General features: G+C 39.0%; 2 protein-coding genes across 13 annotated transcripts in view; both read right to left on the reverse strand.

The window, feature by feature from the left end:
- shroom1 (shroom family member 1) overlaps nucleotides 1-1,519 on the reverse strand; it is a 73,721-nt gene extending 72,202 nt beyond the window's left edge. The window contains exon 1 of the mRNA XM_077224761.1: nucleotides 1,346-1,519. The gene's annotated coding sequence lies outside the window, so the exon portion shown is untranslated. The remainder of the gene's footprint in view (nucleotides 1-1,345) is intronic.
- A 3,105-nt stretch (nucleotides 1,520-4,624) lies between these two features.
- The window catches only part of aff4 (AF4/FMR2 family, member 4), a 54,593-nt gene continuing 38,387 nt past the window's right edge, over nucleotides 4,625-20,830 (reverse strand). For 7 of the 12 annotated variants that reach the window (XM_077224780.1, XM_077224775.1, XM_077224774.1 and 4 more), the window contains 10 exons: nucleotides 17,245-17,324; nucleotides 15,330-15,513; nucleotides 13,461-13,549; nucleotides 13,136-13,205; nucleotides 12,703-12,839; nucleotides 12,543-12,614; nucleotides 11,356-11,449; nucleotides 10,744-10,787; nucleotides 8,792-9,009; nucleotides 4,625-7,077 (listed from right to left, as the gene is read on the reverse strand). In XM_077224780.1, coding sequence (XP_077080895.1) covers nucleotides 6,950-7,077; nucleotides 8,792-9,009; nucleotides 10,744-10,787; nucleotides 11,356-11,449; nucleotides 12,543-12,614; nucleotides 12,703-12,839; nucleotides 13,136-13,205; nucleotides 13,461-13,549; nucleotides 15,330-15,513; nucleotides 17,245-17,324 — 1,116 coding nt within the window. In that variant the 3' untranslated portion in view covers nucleotides 4,625-6,949. The remainder of the gene's footprint in view (nucleotides 7,078-8,791; nucleotides 9,010-10,743; nucleotides 10,788-11,355; nucleotides 11,450-12,542; nucleotides 12,615-12,702; nucleotides 12,840-13,135; nucleotides 13,206-13,460; nucleotides 13,550-15,329; nucleotides 15,514-17,244; nucleotides 17,325-20,830) is intronic. The other 5 variants (XM_077224778.1, XM_077224776.1, XM_077224782.1 and 2 more) reach the window with 1 other exon arrangement.

Genomic DNA, 20,830 nt, shown 5'->3' on the forward strand with positions numbered 1-20,830 from the left:
ATATTTTATAGCGAGTATTTAAAAACACGAAGACCTGTTTAATTTAAGCGTTTGAAACTCGCTTGATTTTTAAACAGAAAGTTTGGCTTTTTTAACCCCAGAACATCCATGTCAAAAGCCACAGTTTGAGATCCATTTAATAGATAAACAAGTTTGTTGCCTGGATAAACCAGTTTGCATTGAGGACGTACTGCACGTTAAAGTACCACCCAAACATTAATGGATTATCTGCATGCAAAACAACTGAATGTTATATTGTTTGTAAATGATCCCTGTAAAACCTAGCCTCGCATGCAAGCATAATTGACCCTGCCACAGATACAGGTATTTTTAACAACAATCTAAGCATGCAAAGCTTCTTAGTTGTTGCTAATGAACAGCAAATTTGCTTAAAAAAAAGTTCTGTGTATGCATTTTCTGAAGGTGTGTCTTATTGACAAGAGTGAGAAGACCTGCATTGTGTGTTGCAGCCAGGTTTTCTGTAGGCGCTTTTATGCGATGCGTCTCGTTACTAGATCCAGAAAAGCCCAACCGAGAACATGGGGAGGCAGAGATAAAGTTTCAGCAACAAGACAAAACCCCAGTGTCTGGTTTCCTACGAACAAACCACAGCAAACCTGTCAGGTTTTCACCACTCTTAATTCATCTCGCACTTATTACCAGGCTGAATAATTCATCTAAACTGGAGTCAGGACTGTGACCAATCTAATAGAAACAAGACAGTGATGCAAAATAACACTTATGTTATACAGATGCTGTGGCAAAATACATTGCAAACCCCTGATCTATCTTTCTAACAGAAAAGTTATCTGTTTTATCTGTTTCTGTTTTGTTTAATCTGTATTATATGCTTTACATAAAGTATGTATTTTATGTTTTTTGCAGATTTTTTCTGTACAGCACTTTGGTTGTTTTAAAGTGCTTTATTGTGTTGGATAAAACCTGGTCTTAGCTGGTTTTCAGCTGGTCTAGCAGTCTGGTGTTTGTTTAAAGGTTGTTTTATATATTTCCTCAACATGCCATGGTAGATGTATAGTGAGGTCAGAATCTGTTCTGCGTGATTACCTCTTTTCCTGGTGGGACAAAGTCCCCGAACATAATGCACTTCAGCACAAAAACCCTCTTGTGTGGTGATAATAACAGCGTTACACTTACTTACCCCGTATTGAAAGTACATACTTTCGAGTGAACATCCACTAACTTGTCAAGTGAAACCATTCCAGATAGTTACTGTCAATACAGAGTCATAATTTGATCCACCTGTTGCCGTTGTGAGCCGTTGACCGAAACTATTATTTACAAAACGATACTAGCACTTTTAATAACTCCCCGTGTATCTGCTTACCTGAAGGCTTCTGTCAGAGTGTATTCCGACCTCACTGCTCGAGTCCACTGAGTTTCATAACGCCAGCTGTCGGGTTAATGTCATAAACTTGAGTGTTATAAACATAATTCCGCGTGTCTGCAGGCAGAGTGATGCGACTGTCTGCCACCTCTGTCTCGGGAGCGCGCAGGGGTCGGGGCTAAAATAGGCGGGGCTTAAACGAGGGCGGGGCGATCCCTGGAGAAAGTTTTCTGAACTGTCCATCAACAACAAAGTCAGTAAGTCACGGGATATTTGTGTATGATAAAGTTAATGCTGCATTAACTGTACATATATAAGTCCAGACGAATGCTGAATTTTTAGCATCATTACTCCAGTCTTCAGTGTCACGTGATTCTTCAGAAATCCTTCTAATATGATGATTTGCGCAAGAAACATGAAAACAATCTAAATTATTGCAAAGCTTTGAACCTTACGTATATTTATTTTGTTTAAAAAACACTAATGGAAACTTAAGCAATCTAAGCCTGGCTTATTAGATGAAAATGTGTTAGCGGTTCAATGTGAGCTGACACTACCGTATTGTATTTTTTTGCAATCTGACTTAAGTGCTTTCAGTAATGCTATGCATGACCCAGCTATGCGAGATCTAAATGCCAAAGGGATTGACATCATCACTAAACTATTAGAGCTCAAGTTCTCACTTTACCAGAACTCCAGATAAATGTAAGTTTTATAACTTTGCAAATGTGATATTAAACAGTACTTTCATAAACCTATATAAGGTTGAATTTGCAAATGGTTCCAGAACTGTTTTTTTTTTTTTTGGTTTAACTAAAGCATTACAATACCATAATATTTGTGCAGATATTTAGGAAACATGGTAAGTTCACACACTTGTTTCTATGAAAAACATTTCTACAGCCAGTTATTCAACTTTGAAATGAGCGTTCAGTATTGGAATATCTGTTCTTGTCTTGATCTGTGTGACTCCGACAGAGCATTCAGCCTCTGATCCTCCCTGGAGGAGAAAGGTTGAGGGTGTAAAGTGAACAGCTCCAACACCTCCGATGTGAACGCAGGGAAGCATCCAGGCATGAAAGCCGGATTAGGTTTAAGGGAAACCTTATCTCCACTAGGAGAGAATTTAGCGCACGAGGAATGAACCGAGAGCGCATGTGGCCGGGCTCTACCGGAGCGCCCTTGATGCGCCGCTTCTCCCTGTCAGGAAGGCCCGACGGGTTAAGCCAGAGCGCCAGCCGTCCCACCACAGAGAGCGCCATAGAGCGCGCGCAGGCTTGGACGGCCTGACGAGAGTTACGGAGGACGAGCTTGTTAACCGTAAGGACCTCCTTCCACAAGGATAGTGAAGGGGTTCCCTTTTCCAGCTGTTGCCCGAAGTCGTCCAAGATCCCAGTGTCCCACAACTTCCCAAGATCCCAGTGTCGCACAACTTCCCAAGATCGCAGTGTCGCACAACTTCCCAAGATCCCAGTGTCACACAACTTCCCAAGATCCCAGTGTCACACAACTTCCCAAGATCCCAGTGTCGCACAACTTCCCAAGATCGCAGTGTCGCACAACTTCCCAAGATCCCAGTGTTGCACAACTTCCCAAGATCCCAGTGTCGCACAACTTCCCAAGATCCCAGTGTCCCACAACTTCCCAAGATCCCAGTGTCGCACAACTTCCCAAGATCGCAGTGTCGCACAACTTCCCAAGATCCCAGTGTTGCACAACTTCCCAAGATCCCAGTGTCGCACAACTTCCCAAGATCCCAGTGTCGCACGACTTCCCAAGATCCCAGTGTCGCACGACTTCCCAAGATCCCAGTGTCGCACGACTTCCCAAGATCCCAGTGTCGCACGACTTCCCAAGATCCCAGTGTCGCACGACTTCCCAAGCTCCCAGTGTCGCACGACTTCCCAAGATCCCAGTGTCGCACAACTTCCCAAGATCCCAGTGTCGCACAACTTCCCAAGCTCCCAGTGTCGCACAACTTCCCAAGATCCCAGTGTCGCACAACTTCCCAAGATCCCAGTGTCGCACAACTTCCCAAGCTCCCAGTGTCGCACAACTTCCCAAGATCCCAGTGTCGCACAACTTCCCAAGATCCCAGTGTCGCACAACTTCCCAAGATCCCAGTGTCACACAACTTCCCAAGATCCCAGTGTCGCACAACTTCCCAAGATCCCAGTGTCGCACAACTTCCCAAGATCCCAGTGTCGCACAACTTCCCAAGATCCCAGTGTCGCACAACTTCCCAAGATCCCAGTGTCGCACAACTTCCCAAGATCCCAGTGTCGCACAACTTCCCAAGATCCCAGTGTCGCACAACTTCCCAAGATCCCAGTGTCGCACAACTTCCCAAGATCGCACAACTTCCCAAGATCCCAGTGTCGCACAACTTCCCAAGATCCCAGTGTCGCACAACTTCCCAAGATCCCAGTGTCGCACAACTTCCCAAGATCCCAGTGTCGCACAACTTCCCAAGATCCCAGTGTCGCACAACTTCCCAAGATCCCAGTGTTGCACAACTTCCCAGTGGCGCCATGACATGAGTGACAGGCAGACTTGTAGTCTACTTTTAAACACCCATTTTTCAGTCATGTTTTAACCAAGCTGTAAAAAGGTGAATGGTGAAAATCCCCTGACGGAGTTCCCATGCCGGACTCTTGTTGCTGCATTTCTTTCACTATCTAGCCCACCTCATGCATGTAATTCATAGTGTTTATATAAAAAACAAAAACTAATACTCAAAAACACTTTTACAAGTAGTGCTGTCAAACCAATTGATTGCATTAACAAAAGTTTGTAAATATGTGTTTACACAAACGCATAGAAATGTTTATATATATATATATACACAAACTTTTATGTTAGATGCGATTAATCGATTTGACAGCACTATGTTTGTGTGTATGTGTAACGGAGGCCAGCTAGTAGTTGCGAGTAAACCTCACTCCTCTGATCTCAATATGCGCTCTGGCGACACATGCTAGAGGCTGCAGTCTTTAGCCTCCTTGTTAGAGCGCCTGACTCTCATGCCGGAGATCCGGGTTCAAGGCCAGCTTGGAGCAGGTCGAGTGGGACCCGGGTGAAAGGGTTTACATATGTTTATACCTACATATAAACTCACGCATATTTACGCACTTTTATGTTAGATACGATTAATCACGATTAATCAATTTGACAGCACTAATATGTGTGTATAAATACACACATACTTACAAACTTATGTTAGATGCGCTTAATCGATTTGACAATTTGAGTGATTTGAGTAATGCAAAACAGGCAAAACATTTTTAATCATATACGTTTTATTCTCAATACAGCAAAATACAAAGATGATTCGCAACAGACTCAGAAAATCCATTAGTAATACTTCACAAAAAAAAAAAAAAAGTGTTTAAATTACAAGTTATTACAAGTTTGGATAATCGAGGCTCATAAGAGTACCCTTAAATCATAGATCATATTGCATCCATATACGAATATATATGTAGATTTCTTTTCCTCAATCTCTTCTCAATACTTTTAAAACTAAATCGATCTTATACTGTTTGCCAATGAATGCTTTGAGACAACTATCAAGCGAGAACAACACATACAGACGTGTAGAAGATCTGATGAAGTTTAGACAGATCTTCCTCATCCTCGTCTGATTCTGGCCCGTTTCAACAGCGTTTCAACCTGACCAACATCACATCTGAATGACAGAAAGCACAGGAAACGCGAACAATCGTACTGACATTACCAACATACAGTGTTCTGTTGAAAAACCAAAACAAATGTGCATTTAATATATTCACATTCTATGTACAATTAATACAAATGTTAAATCGTTGTAAAAATTTACCCTAAAAGAGATTTTTATGTACATCTGTACAGCTTAGTATTTAAATAGAAACATGCGAGTGTTATTTTTCAATTGGATGAAAGAATAATAATAATAATAATAATAATAAAAAAAAACAAAGTAACTCACCCTGGGAAAAGTTAAGATCGCCAAACAATTAAAGACGAATTTAAATCAAATCATTCTAATCCTCTAAAAGCACTATCATGAAGTCTAGTAGAAAAGATAAAAACCGTAAAAACAAGAGGAAAAGGACACAGCACAACAACTTCATGTCTCGAGAAGCAAAAAGGCCATGGGAATATCATTTTAGCCAACCATATTCTTTCTTCTCGTGAATCTGGTACATAAACCACATTAGTGCATGAGTTAATTTACATAAAAGCACAATTAACAACCCTTATTGACCAAATCTTAGAGAGGATTTCTTCTGCTATAACAATGCAAGCCATTAAATGTTGAACCTCTAGAAGTTTCCATTCGAACTGCGATCGACAAACATCTGCATAGACGGAAACGCATGAAATAAAAATGTTTGGGAGCCAATCAGAGGAAAGTTTCTAGTGCAAGAGACGATATGTTTCCAGCATTTCATATATTGTGGATTGACTTTTCACCTTGTTTTGTGATCTGATCTGATCTCCTACACGTATGGACAGCGGGAGCCGGTCTGCACTGAGAAAACTATGTAATATGTATATATATATATATATATATATATATATATATATATATATATATATATATATATATAAACTGCTATTCTCAACAGAACACATCATAAATATATCCTTACATGACTGATTTTTTTTAAAAGAACTGCAACACACAGGTGACTATGACAATATAAAGGCAACCTCAAGACTCACATTAAATATTTAAATATGATATTTTCATATACAATAGAAATACGTCTCTCATCTCGTATTGCAACCCTGTATCCATGCTGAAAATCCAAGAGTGAAATCCAAGTTGTTATCTAAATAAAATCTATATTAGGCCCAGGCGCGTCAGCCACAGTAATAACATACTCCTGCGTTTAATACCAGAAACCCCACGACGGTGAGATGCGAGCGCTACATTTCTCGTATAAAAAAAGAAAGTCTGGGCCTGGGTATTTGCAGTAGTGACGTATACGAACCACGACGGGCTAGAACTGACGTACTCTGATGTGTGCATGAGCCAGGCCGGACAGAAAACAACACAACACATTAGTAATAATGCCTTGATTTGATGCCGAACAGTCTTTTGGTCTGGTATGCAAGAATCAGTCGAGATGCCACTCCGTCACATGTTCTTTCTGCTTCTCGTTCACGAGCCACACCTCAACCTTTCCAGATGTGGAGTTCAAGATATTGTGTCTCTTAGTTTCCTGTATATCAAATACAAGGCACAATAAAATGATAAAAGGAGGAATTGTAAAGCACCTTTGGTTAAAGGGAGGTACTTTGGTTGAAATTAAAAAGCTATAAACATCCAATTATTATTCATGTTTGCTTACAGCTAGCAAAACAACAGCAAAAAAACAAAAACCCCATTAGTCAAAAGTAAGTAAAAAAAAAGAGTTTTTTTTCTCTTTCTTCTGGGAACGAGCCAATGATATGAGCAGGACGATGCAGTGTGTGAAGGCTCTGCAGACGAACATGCGATCTCCTCTTTTATAGGGTCTGTGGTGGAGGAGTGTTTTCGTTTTTGGCAAGCTGGTGTAGAAACGAACACAGTGTCACAGATGTCTGAGGCAGATCGAGTGTGTGAGTGTGTGAGCTCTACTGGACGAGCTTGGCGTCGAGCCGGAGCCAGTGCAGGCCTTGCCGTGTGAAGCGCACCAGTTCCGTCATGCTACTGGTGTTGAAGATCAGCGCGCCCATCGCCTTGTCCAGCTCGCAGAAGAACTCTGTGCAGAGAAGAAGAACAAGCGCTCAATACACGTCGTTTCAAAACAGCTTTACAGAAAAATCAGGATTATAATAGCTATGAAATGGATCATCAAAGTTGTCCTAACACCAGTGTATTGTTCAAAATTCATGTATAACTTTGATGAAAGGTTTTGAGATATATACATATATATATAGCTATGTATATGTATATGTATATATATATATGTATATATACTGTACTATGTATATATGTACAGATTTGATCAAAAATCACTTTACATGAATAAAAATCATGTACGGTAGTGGCAAAAAAGGATGTCCGACCTAGGAAAATGTACATGTTTAGCCTTTATTGAAATATAAGTTACAATTTGTTAGTGATGCACCAATATGAACATTTTGGCAAATAGTTATAATTCTTTGTAATGTCCATCTGAAGTGTCTCAGCTGAAGGAAATAATCCAGTATTTATCAGCTTCAATATATCGGCCAAATTTTCTTATCGGGTTGATGGCGATAAAATTAAAAATGAGCATAATGTAGGGGGCGTTAAAAACAAACATCCCCTCCGGACATCGCTTTTGCCCACTTCTGCATGTGAATCAGTTTGGATATAGTCACATAGTGCACATAACTCTCTATCAGCGCATTTGGGCATAAGTATTAAAATCAGCCTTACAGTCTTTAAGTGTGTCAATGCAACGAATTCCATGGAAACTCAATCTTGGTATGAACTTATTTTCAAAAGCTAGAAACAGAACGACTGCAGAAGAGCTGTGCAGAGTTAAAGGTGTATTGTGTAATATTTAGGAGGATCTGTTGACAGAAATGCAATATCATATACATAACTATGTTTCAGTGGTGTATAAAGACCTTACATAATGAACCGTCATGTTTGTATTACCTTAGAATGAGCATTTCTGTCTACACACACCGCGGGTCATCGTGCAAACAAGTGAATAAAACACTGACACAATGATGAACAAGCAACAATAATATTCGCAATAACATATCGTTTTCCTGAATAATCAAGCAAACCTAATTTCTACATTTATCTTTGTAAAGAAATCTCATTGCTTAACTGGCTCCTCTCTGCCGTCTCAGACGACGACATCACTTCCTGTCGGCCACCGTAACTTCTGTTGGGTGCAATTCACAACCTCACCACTAGATGCCGCTAAAACTCACACACTGCACCTTTAACTCACTCATTTCTCACTAAGGCTTCCTGCGTTTATCTCGACTTCTTCTTGATGGTGTGTTTTGTGTTATTATTGTGCATTTCCAAAACAGCAACAGTGCCGGCCCACATCTGGTACACGTTGAATCCACTTCCTTTAAAGGTGCTCTAAGCGATGTCACGTGTTTTTTTAGGCAGGAACATTTTTTGTCACATACAGCAAACATCTCCTCACTATCCGCAAGCTGCGTGTCCCCTGAACACACTGTAAACACACGCGGTCTCTGTACACACTCCAGGCTCCACACACGGCAACAAACACACGGGCTAACCCGCACCACGAAAACATAAACTGTTCCAGCCAATAACCGACTAGAAGGGTTTGGGGGGGTTAGTGTGTGGATGAGGAGGAGGGAGGGTCCAGCTAGCCTCCGTTTTGTTTTACAATACTTTAAACGTCAACAAGAAGTGACGTCACCTGACCTTATAAGCCACCTTTAAGGCTTTAAGAACCCGGTTTGGGGCAGGTGTTTGGAGAAGGGCATCAGTACCTCTCTGCTCTTTGGCGAGCTGCTCGGCCTGGTCCCACACCTCGGTGGCGTAGAGGAAGTTGGAGGTGACCTGCACGTAGCTGGCGGCCATCTGGTGTATGCGCTGAGGGATGGTGACGGAGGAGCCGGTGCTCACGCTGGAGCTGCTGGAGGAGAAGCTGCCCGCGCTGCCCGGAGAGAGCTTGGGGGACACCGGAGACGGCATGCCTGCGCTCTTACTGGAGGACACACACACACACACACGTTTGGTTTAGTTTTAATGTAAAACACGCACCACAGACACAGAGAGTTTAGACTTTTCACATTATTTAGCAAATGTGTTTCCATCAGAGTTTATGCCCAGCAGGGTTTGAAATTAACTTTTTCACACACCGGCCAATTTGGCTACTAAAGTTTTACGTTACCGGCCATTCAGAACTTCTACGAGCCAAAAAAAGAAGAAGAAATAAACCAGATTAACTACGTCACAGCTTTTATCTTTATATATCCTGTCCACCAGCATCTCCTCCCTTCCTCTTTCATTCTCATCTTTTTTAATCAAAAATGTGTTTTAGGTGGACAGATCAATACAGTACACGGAACATGTAGGATGTTGTAAAATAATGTATTTTCTGTGATTTATTCTGTGACTTTCAGATTTGTCTTACATGAACTTCCAGTAAAGTGAGTAAACATAATATAAGTAACACGGCAAATTGGCTCGTGATTTGACAGTGTTCCCGCCACAGCTGATTTATACACACATTTGCCGGGTGTTTATTTCAAACCCTGTGCGCATGTATTCTTATCGGATGAAAAAAAGGTTATGATGCACATTTTTAGAATTGATGCACATCTTGCCGTTTCAATCCAGCATTTTTTTAATGTGATATCCCCAAATGCCCATAAAAATAGGTGGATGGAAACATATCTAGTGACAGGTTGTAAAAACGCATCAGGGAAGAGAAGAAATGTCATTTTGATGAAAGATTATGAACCTCCATAATTTGATTTTTATCACGCCGTTGCCATTATTTTGTCTTGTTTTCAGAATAAAACTGGTTTATGCTCAAAAGTATATGAATGCTCAAGAAAGAAAAAAAACATTTACAATTAAAAAAAAATATCACTTTTTTAAGGATGTTTACATATTTTATTGGAAATAGTTTTTAACCATCTTTTTGCCTTCACTGGATTATTTACATGCTCCTGCAGTGTGACATTTTAAAAGCAATCCATGTAATCTTTTAATTAATACGAGGTCATTAAACGGAGTAGTTTTGATGAGGTGTACCATGTCAAACCACAAAAACATTTCATAAACTTAATTTATAGTCAAAACAAAATGTATTCAGACTCCTTCAACATTTCTCACATTATCACAGTTTATTCGCTATAGTTGAGACAATGGTAATAAAATATGAGCAGATCTCAGTTGATATTTCACTGGTTTTGTCCGTCCTTCTGTTAGACTCTCACACGTGAATTATGTTGAATATCTGTCAGCTGTTAAATTTAACTACACAATTAGATAATACCAGTTTAGCTCAACCAATCACCACGCAATGTTTCATGTTGTTCAGTCTGTGATGTAAAAAGGTGCATTAGCAATTAAAGAAAAAACATGATCAGCTCAAAGTGTGTATGAATATTTTTTGATCCCAATTTTTAAAATAATTTTACTGGTAGTCACTGAATGAAGCATTTTTAGGTATTAAATGTCACAGTTGACTTTATTTTACTCTCCTCACTTACATAAATGAACTATAGTGTCCTGCACACACTACTAAAACAATATCACAAATTATATCTGGAGTCTGAATCATTTTTGGTTTGACTGTATATGTGATCCAATATATAAAAACGGAGAGATGAAACCTATTGGTGCATTTTTGTAACTAGAATGGTTTTAAACATGTGTTTGTCAGGGTGTTTCTCCATTTATAATATATAACACAATATAAGGAACTTACTTTGCTACTCCAGGAGACGGAGCTTGGGTATTACTCAACGAATTCTGGGAAAAACAGAGTAACAGAGAAATGAATACTTGCGTTCTTCTGATTAAAGAAACATTAACATGTATTTTCACATCTCCAACATAAACTACATCTTTCATGTGTTTTTGTAATTGTATCATACTGGAGATTTCCAACCTACATTAGTGTCAAAAACATTTATGGTCAGTAAGACTGTTTTATGAAAGAAATGAATGCTTTTATTCAGCAAGGACACATTAGATTGATCAGTAAGTGACAGTAAAAACATTCATTATGATTTCTATTTCAAATAAATGCTATCAATTCATTTAAGAATGATAAAAAAATGTATCACAGTTTCCACAAAAATATGAGGCAGCACAACTGTTTTCAACATTGATAATAATCATAAATTTGTCAGGATATTAAAAATCATTTCTGAAGGAAAATGTGACACTGAAGACTGGAGTAATGAGTGAGTTTGATCACAGGAATAACTTACAGTTTAAAATGTATTAAAAAAGCAAACTTCTTTTAAAATGTATTTTCAATATTACTGTTTTTATTGTTTATTACACATGAAAAAAGGACAGAAAATCATGTTACCTTCAAGTGTTCAGTGAGTGTTTTAGAGTATTTCAGTGCACTTTCTTTCCGTAGCTTGAAAAGCCTCAAATACAGGAGCGCTTGACACCTCAGACTGCACACACACACACACACACACAGATCCATCGGTTACATTAGAGTACACACTAACAGCTTTAACACCACTGACTTTACTGAGTCAAATAAAGACGCTTGATATCAAACACTCATAATACATTTAACAGCATTTTGCTGTAAATACAACATGTTCTTTAGTGTGAAAAGATTGCATTGATTGTTTTCAGAGCCATTAAGTTTAATAATGATTGTTAAAGTACACTAGCAGTGTTGGGGGTAATGCATTAAGTAATGCGTTACTTTACAAGTAATGAGTTACATAACCAGATTACTTTTTCAAGTATCTAGTAATGTACAACAAAATATCAGAGCTACTTTTCAAATAAGTAACCCACGTTACTTTGTTTCCCTGTGTATTGACTGACAGCTCTCCTGTGCTAATGTTGAGAGAAAAGCGTAAGTGGAGAGGCGTTGTTTACGTGTGTGTGAACATGATGAAAAATGTAGATCTAGACTAAATGTGAACATGCATTTACTCATCTCACTCGCACAAAAACAGATTCAGTGTTGCTCAAAATGACAGTGAAACTCAGAATATTATACGAACCTGCAGTATTTAAATGTGTTAAATTACACAAATACACTTTATGCACTTAATCTAACTTTATTAACCAATGTCTTTACTGCTGACGTTCAATGATCCAATTCAACCGTACTAATAAGCAAAAATGACTTGGGTATGATTGGGGTTTGGTTTAGTCATTTGTAATTTGCATAATTTACTGTAATCACTATAAGTACATGTTTTTAGTTTTTGGCTTGCATTTAATATTCAACAATATTATTGATCTTCCTGCATTGACACCATTATATGAGAACTGAACTGAGCTGGACGATGTATTGTAAAAAGCTATAAATAAAGGTGACTTGACTTGATCCATGTGTAAACGTATTAGATAAAGCATTACCAAACATCGATTCTGTTTCTCATGGCCATGCACTTCAATTGATTTAAAACACGATCCAAAAGATGATTCAAGAGCGTCAACAATGAAAACGACGATTTTCTTGGTGTGAACCAAAAACTGTTGGCCTGAAACATGCAGAATCAGTGTGTCTCTGCTACGTACCACAGCACCGCTAGCCTTTTGTCTGCAGATGTCGCATCCGGTGCCATGTAGCTCTTGAGCTTCATCGTGTACCTACCAAACAAGCAAACATGCGCATTAGTGAGCAAACTCAAGCATTATTTGAAGAGATATGAAAGCATCTCAAATCCACTAGTCTTACTTGATGAGCTCCACAGTTTCGGCATACATGGGAAAGGGGGATTTGGCTTCCTGTGCGCTTTTCTCCAGAGCGTTTCCACACTCGATGAACGACACCACAGCGTCCAGGTAATACACAGCCTTCTCAAACCTGTCCATCTGCGGAAAACACAACGCATGTGAGGAGGAAAACAGATTCTGCACGGACACCGTAACATAAAATGTGATATTATGGGGCGCATTTGATTTGAATTTGGCACTAGTGCACAAACTCAAAACAATCTTGCCATTGGCACAAACATCACTGACCCCGAGTTTTAAACACTGGCTCCGTGTGAAGAGAGCACCTGTTGTGTCGCTCTCAATGGAGGACTAACACAAAAGGTCAGGGGTCATAGAAATATCAAGCAGATTAACTGACACAGATGTGAGAGCCGTAGGCCAGTAAAACTAACCCTCACCAGAGCATCCGCGTTGTGTTTCAGTTTCTTCGCCTCTTGAAGGTAATGATCAGCAGAATGAATCCTGCAATACAGACGCAGGATTGGCTGTTATTACACCCACAACAAATCACACGAGAACATAAAACGGCACACTATGTGGATCGAGATTCTGGGAAACCAATGAGATTTCACTATGTAGTGTAAAATTTTTTTTTTTATTGTTGCTTCTTATAATAATAGACAATTAGGACAAAAACTCTTTTGCTTTTAAATCACATTGTAAAAGGATCTTAAGGAATAGATTAATAAGTCAGACAAAAGGTCACAGTCTTCATACCTGTCCTCAAACAGGAGTTTGGATCTGGATTTGGAGCCGTCGGAGATGTGCGGCACTGCCACGGGATTTTCCGTTTTAGAGCTTTTCTCCTGGTTAAAAAAAAACAATGATATTGAGAAATTAGAAACTTTGATGTTGGACTACACTTTGTGTGGTGTGGCTTTTGTGTTCATGGTTAAGTGCTATTCTAATTTGCATTCCCGCTGAAAAACAAGTGTTCTAGCGCAAAAATCTTGCCTATAAATAGTGTTGCGCACCTTCTTATCAAATTCAAATGATCAACGTCTCCTCTATTTTGCTTGGGAACTAATGTGGTCGGAACCAAAGTTTACAGACTGCGTTCTCTGGAATCCGCTCAAAACGAGCACTTCTACATTCTGATTGGTTGCCGCCGAACCGCGTCATAGCTCATTACCATAAAGTTGACCTGATTTCAACTCTCCTCGCTGGCGGCTCTCATTGAAAATGAACGACTTCCGCCCACTCTGACGATCTCGCCGGCGGAGGTGTGAACGCACAGTTAGACGACGTGTAGGGACTTCTTTTGAATAAGTAATTCCTTCGTGACCATTTAAAAAAAGTACATTCATACTATATAGAATGTAATCCGGATGCATTACATGTGCCATGTTTTCAGTAGTCATGTTTCAGGCTGAAGTTATCACAAAAATGGAATACTGCATAAAACATTAGTGAATAAATCACCTTTTCCATCCCATGTGTTTAAGAGAAATTTGGCACAAAATATCTGTAATAAAAATGAAAGTTGCTGCATTCGTGCATCATAAATGAGTTGCGTCAGGTGAAATGCCATTAACACGGTCATGTTCTCTTGCGTTTGATTTGATCTTTGCATCTAGGGATTGAAATCGTATTTTATGCACGTCTTCTTATCAGGTACAATTTTTTCGCCTCAATTGAGTGCAACAGATCATGCATGTTTTTAGAATTGATGCCATCTTGCCGTTTCCACCCAGAAATGTTTTTAATGCGAGAACCCAAAATTGCATAAAATAGGTGGATGGAAATATAGTCATGTGACCTATCACTTCACTGCCATTCATAAACCCTCTCCCGTGGCCTCATGGGATAGTAAAGTGTACATCAGATGCACACTTCAGAATCTTTATTATTTATTTTTATTGTTTGCTATGGGAAAACTGAAAGTCTAAACGGTGAGATAAGACGTTCCAAAATAAGCGCTGACAGGACAGAAGCTGAATCTGAAGCTTTATATATACAAACGCAAAGCTGCCATTAATGCATTTACACTGGAATTGCATTTGCAGGATATAAAACCATGAATGCATGAAAAATATGAAATTTTCCTTTGACGCCATTTCATTTCAAAGCTTCAAGGCTTTTTATATTCTGCAAATGCAATCCCTGTGTAAATCACTTTGGACAGAACTAGCATAGTTTAGCATGCTTTTATGCAGCGCTGTGATAGGGCTGCACGATATTGTAGAAAAATGTGATATGATAATGCTTATAGTGTGTAAAAATCCACAAATCCACAAAATACCTAATTTCTTTTTTCCAATCCGTACATGTAGTTTCTTAGTTGTTCTCTTTTCGATCCTTAGTTATTTGAGCTTGCACAGCACTTTGATCAGTTTTGTGGCCGTTTTAAATAAAAGAACTGAACTACTAAAGTTATTCAGCAAACAGCAGTGAGTGAAATGTGGATAGTTTACAAGCACTTAGTGTAATAACACACTAGGGCTGCACAATATGTGTTTCTGTACGTACACAAGACAGGATGGGTTACATAAAAGGTGGAGACGGTAAACAGTGTGTGTGAACAGCCTGAGGTTCTCTCAGGTTCATCTTGCCAGTGTTTGTGTGTGTGTGGAAAGGCAAACGCACCTTGGCCTCTCTGCGTAAGGGCTTGTCGTCGCCCTTGCGGTGTCGGGAGCCGCTTTTGCTGCTGGGAAGCGAGGTGGAGGACTGGCTCAGCGTGCGCTTGCGCTCGGGTTTAGCTGTCGGCTGCAGCGTGATGGAAGGAGACGGCGCAGACTCCTTGTCTTTCTCCTGAGCGCGCTTAGATGGGCTGCAGGAAAGAGTTGGGGATCACATGATTAATCAACAGCTCAATAGGGTTTTACACACCAGGTTATCGTCGTTCGAAACCCCTGCTTGTAACCCAGAGTAAAGGAGTGTTTCACACTAGCTGCATTTACATGGACCCTACTCACGACTACAGGGTTTGCACAGATACGGTCAAATGAAATTCCAGGACTTTAAGCACTACTTTTTTGGTTTTCAAAGAATACAATAAAGCCCCTTTCACACAGCGCGTTGATCCCGGGAAATTGCCAGAACGCCTTCTGTGTGAACGCAAACACGAACCGGGATCGATGCCGGGTTGGGGATCTAGTAACATTGCCGGGATCAGTCCCGGATCGCACGCTGTGTGAACAAAAGCCGTAATCAATGCCGTGTCGTAACGATGACGCTGAAGTGAAGTGAAAGCAGGCTAGTGAAACGCCTGATCGAATCAGAGAAAAAAATACACAAGCGTGGTTTCTCGCAGCTCATTAGCAAACTATAGACGCTGCTGAGACATTACATGTCACATCGATGTTACGTGTCTTTACGGGATTTTTACGGGTTGTGTGTGAACACGCTCTCTGATTCCGGAAAATCACTGGCAGTGTGAATGAACCAAAATCTAACGAACCTGGATCAAATCCCAGGTCACTTTATCCGGAATCTCTGTGTGAAAGGGGCTTAAGAGATCTTTATTAGCTTCAAATAAAAATAAAAAAAAGGTAAATGGATAAATAAAAATAAACCAATCAAACAAAATAAAGTAAAAAAGCGCAGCACATGCAGTGACTGCGATAACTTTAACCATTGAAAGGATATTATGACAAAGATATCCATTTGCTTAGTCAAACTGATATTCTTTCCCTCTCATGAATATATGAGTGACCTGAAAAATGAAAGCTGTATAATATACTTGGATATGAGGATTATTACGCTCATAGCCATTCAAACTGGCTCTATCCATTTCAGACGGGCTTTTATCGATAAAATTATACTCCAATTTCACATATATTGTCTCTCAATAATTCAAGCACTTTTCATAAATATGTCTGTTTTTAAGGGTTTTTCAGGACTTAAATGTCAAAAAGTCCAATCCGAGTACTTCAAGCACCTTATACGAACCCTGCTACTATAGTCAAAGTCACATGTAACACGACAATTGGAACGAATTGACCAAATCTGATTAAATCGTCATTCGGAGTGTAAGGAATGGTTTAAACCTTTTCAAATCCGATCGAGAGGACATGTGAACACTTGATCGCAGTGAAACTGGAAAGTTCTACGCATGTGCAATGACATAGAAATGGCGTAATGACGTATGACACGAGCGGTTGTTGTTTATGTTGAATGAAGTGTGATTAATGACTGTCGTGTCATTTTAAAACACTCCTCGTCTTTATCCACAGACGGCTTGTTCTGGGTGCGGGAGGGACGAGCGCGTGCCTCATATTCATGTGATTGAACAGTCACGGAAACATTGCACTTTGTATAAACAATAGCAGTAATACTGGCACCGCAGATAAGGACGTAAACTTGCGTCAGGTTATGAATACACAGGATTAATTGTTAACCCTGGGTAAATTTAAAATAATGCACTGATAATATTTGCTATAGGCATTTTTACATTACCCATTTACAAGGTTTTTGTATGATTTTCTCATTTGTCCTCACTGCTTTACAACACAGCATGTGGGAACTGTTTAAGCTGAAGATTAAAGCAGAATGAACTCACTCTTTACTGCTCGACTTGTGTGAGAACTTCTCATCCAGTTTGGACTTCTTATTGTCTGGTTTGAGACCGTCGTCATCATTCTGTGGGAGAAACATAAGATTCAATAATAATGTACAATACCTTTCAAAAAAGTTTGGGATCAGTAAGATTTAAAAAAAATTTTTTTTTAAAGAAATTGGAACTTATTCAGCAAAATTGAGGGTTTGGTTTAGGGTTAGATTCATGCATAATTTACGTTTATGTATAAAGGACACTAAAATAAACTGTTACCCCATTTTGATTTGTAAAAGCAATGTTACATTCGAACAAATTCACTTATCCGCAATCTCAGATGAATTTTTCCCATAGCTTGTCGCAATGCCATATGGGATTGCATTTTCAGAAGATCGTGCCATCTAAATTTTGTAAGCGTTTCGTCTCAGGAACTCATGCTGCCCGTAAAGCAACACTATGCAGTTTTTTCAGCTTAACTGAACAGCTTCGGAGTTATTGGAATGGTTACATGTCTCTTTTCGGGTTGAATGGTGGTCGTCTCGCCTAGGGTAGGTTATGAATATACATTTTACAATATACAGTTTAGTATATATACATTATGCAGTTTTATATATAGTATGGTTTACAGCGGCTCATGAAGCCATGGGATTTGAAACTCAATTATGGTAAAGTGCGTTACATTTCTGACGCATAAAGGTAAGGTATATTTATTTCATACCGGCAGGTAAATTTGTTTTGCAGATAAAAAAAAAAGGCATAATCTAAAGGTTCTCCTGTTCACACCAAGAACGATATCAATAATGATAAAGATACTGTTCTACAAATCGTTATAACATAAAAGAGTAGCAGTTCAGACCACAAATATAGCGATAATGGCACAGAAGAACAATATCGTTACTTCCATAACGTTTTTTTTTTCAGCTGATGAATGATAAAAACCATTAAAGCACAATGGATTCTCATTGGCTGCCAAAGAGCTCGAGCATTTAAAGCAACGAATACTGTTCGTTGGTATGGATGCTAATATAGATATCGTTATAGGAATCTTCAGCTATCGTTCTTGGCGTGAACGTTCATTGGTAGACCAATCACAACAGACTGGGTATTTCTGAAAGGCTAGTTTTAAAGAGACAGTAACTGAAAGAACTGAAACAGAGCATTTCAGGTAGAGAGTGAAAAGAAGCGCAGCAGCAATTCACAGAATAAGAAAAATAATGTCCTTTTTGAACTTTATATCATGTAATTGTATTAGCAGACCCCAAAAAATTTAATTATGAACATGTAAATAAGCAAAAGTGCATGTTAGTTCATTTCAATAAAAGATGCGATGCTTGATCTGGTTTAGATTTAATTATTGCGCTCGCTTGCGCCCTCTTGTAGGCATAGGAGACAATACAGCAGTTTTTCCCTCTAACATTGAGTATTGCCTTTAAAATTTGAAATAAAATATATTTCGAATTTTGCTAATATTTAAAGTTTATATTTAGGTTTTAAAGAGACAGCATTTCAGGAAGAGCAATTCCCAGAATGAGAAAAATAATGTCCTTTTTGAACTTTAAATCATGTAATTGTATTAGCAGACCCCCCCCAAAAAATGTATGAACATGTACAGGGTATATACAGGAATCATGGAATTAAATTTAATACGTTTTAAGACCTTTTTCAAGACCCCTTCCATACATGTTAAGACCTCATCGCCACTTCAAGTTTTAACCGTTACATCGGCGACACCTTACATTTACTGATTGTAAGATAGCACAACTAAACAGTCTTAGTTTGTGATAACTCCTTATCATTACAAAAATAATTCAAAAGGATGGGAATGAAGCACAATATAATTAATTAAATGACTGACCCAATGCAAGGTTTATTAGAAAGAGAAACCTGAATTAGACCAATAAACAAAACAATTGACAAAACTTATTGAAGAGGGAAAATAATCCTCTCTGAGCTAAAGGGACAATGAGTTCACAAAGTATATTCAAAAGACGTATTTGTAACAACAACTCTTATACCTGTCTGCAAACCATAGCTCTTTTGTGGTACACTTTTCATGACAAACACCTGACTGGTCAGACAGTTCACCTGTGATTACCACGGAGTGCTTGATTTGATGCACAAGAGCAGAGTGTCAGTAAACGAATATTCGAGCTGTAATTATTATTCAAAAAAATAAAATACCATTCAAATTTTACTACGTTGCTTTGCTGGCAGTAAATGCTGTGAATCCATGATAAATCCCAATCACTTACTCGCAGTTATAATTAAATACACTGTTTGGCGCTGTGGAGCGTGTTGATTGTAATTTGATCACATGTCGTCGTCAGCCTCGTGAAGTTTGGAATTACTTGGACGAAAATGATCTGACTAAATGATATTACAAAACGGAATTACTTTTAATCAAATTAATTAATGATACTGAGTTATAATATCACCACCTCAATGAGAAATCACATGAAATCCAAACAGCAGTCGAATGAGGAAAGACAGCTGTCCATCAATGTATTGACGACTGCAGTAACGCAGCTGAATCCGAGTGAGCGAGATGATTACTTAACTGATAGCAAAATGATTTTGACACATATGCTTCCTTTAAGTTTCGTTAAAGAAGCAGTCCTTAACAGAAAACGCGAAGTGCTGTTAGAAACGTTTTTACCCGTCACTGTGTCCCTGCAACGTCTGTCAGCGGCAGCGCGTTTTCTACTCGAGCATGTGAATATTATTGTTTTTCTCAACATGAAAGTGAAACAATATAAACAAGATAAATATTATGTTGACTCGAGTGTATACCTTCGCTCTGTACGATAAGTGGAACGGTCTGTTTAATTAGCGTTTTTCGTACTGATTGATCTTAAATGCTTTTTTACATTTTTTGTTTACACATATTGTTTAATGTTTTCCACTGAAAGAAAACCTCAAGATGCAACTTAAGCTTGTTGCGTATATTTAATTTCCCTATTAGTCAACGATGTTGTTTAACAACCGTGCCAGAGTCGGCGCCAGCCGAGAACTGATGAGGGGGCGTCTGGAATACCGAGAGGGGGCGTTCACATTAACGCACGTCACCACTTTTTTGCCAGGGTCGATATTCTCCCCACCACTTTTTAAAACATCTTTGCGGCATGTACCAATTTGTACCAATACAAATAATAAAACATCTCCAGTTAACTAGCAGAGCATTCATTTTGTTCGTTTGTCAAATTAGAGTCATTATAGCGCTGAAATGTGTAGTTTTTTTAAATCAAGTGATCAAAGTGCTCGTTGCCGCTTCGATCAGTGAAATTTTAAAACACACTAAGGTCTATGGAAGCGGCAATAAATAATAATCCTTTCCATAACAATAAGACGACACGTTTTACATGTTGGATACACACTCTGTAAGTAGCTTTACATTTTGCTCTTTTCTTCTTCAGTTCACCGGCCACTTATGTATTTCATGATTAGTGGAGAAATTACGTGTTGTAAATCCAACAGATCTGATTCTCTGAACTGTGGCAGTGGCACAAACCACATGGCGCCGCCCATCGCACAAACAACAAAACACATCCACTTGCACATATTTGACAATCGGAATATCAGTGTTTCATGCTAT

Source organism: Siphateles boraxobius, unplaced genomic scaffold (genome assembly GCF_051911475.1).
Source record: "Siphateles boraxobius isolate OS27281-9 unplaced genomic scaffold, OSU_SipBor_1 92, whole genome shotgun sequence".
Lineage (NCBI taxonomy): Eukaryota > Metazoa > Chordata > Actinopteri > Cypriniformes > Leuciscidae > Siphateles > Siphateles boraxobius.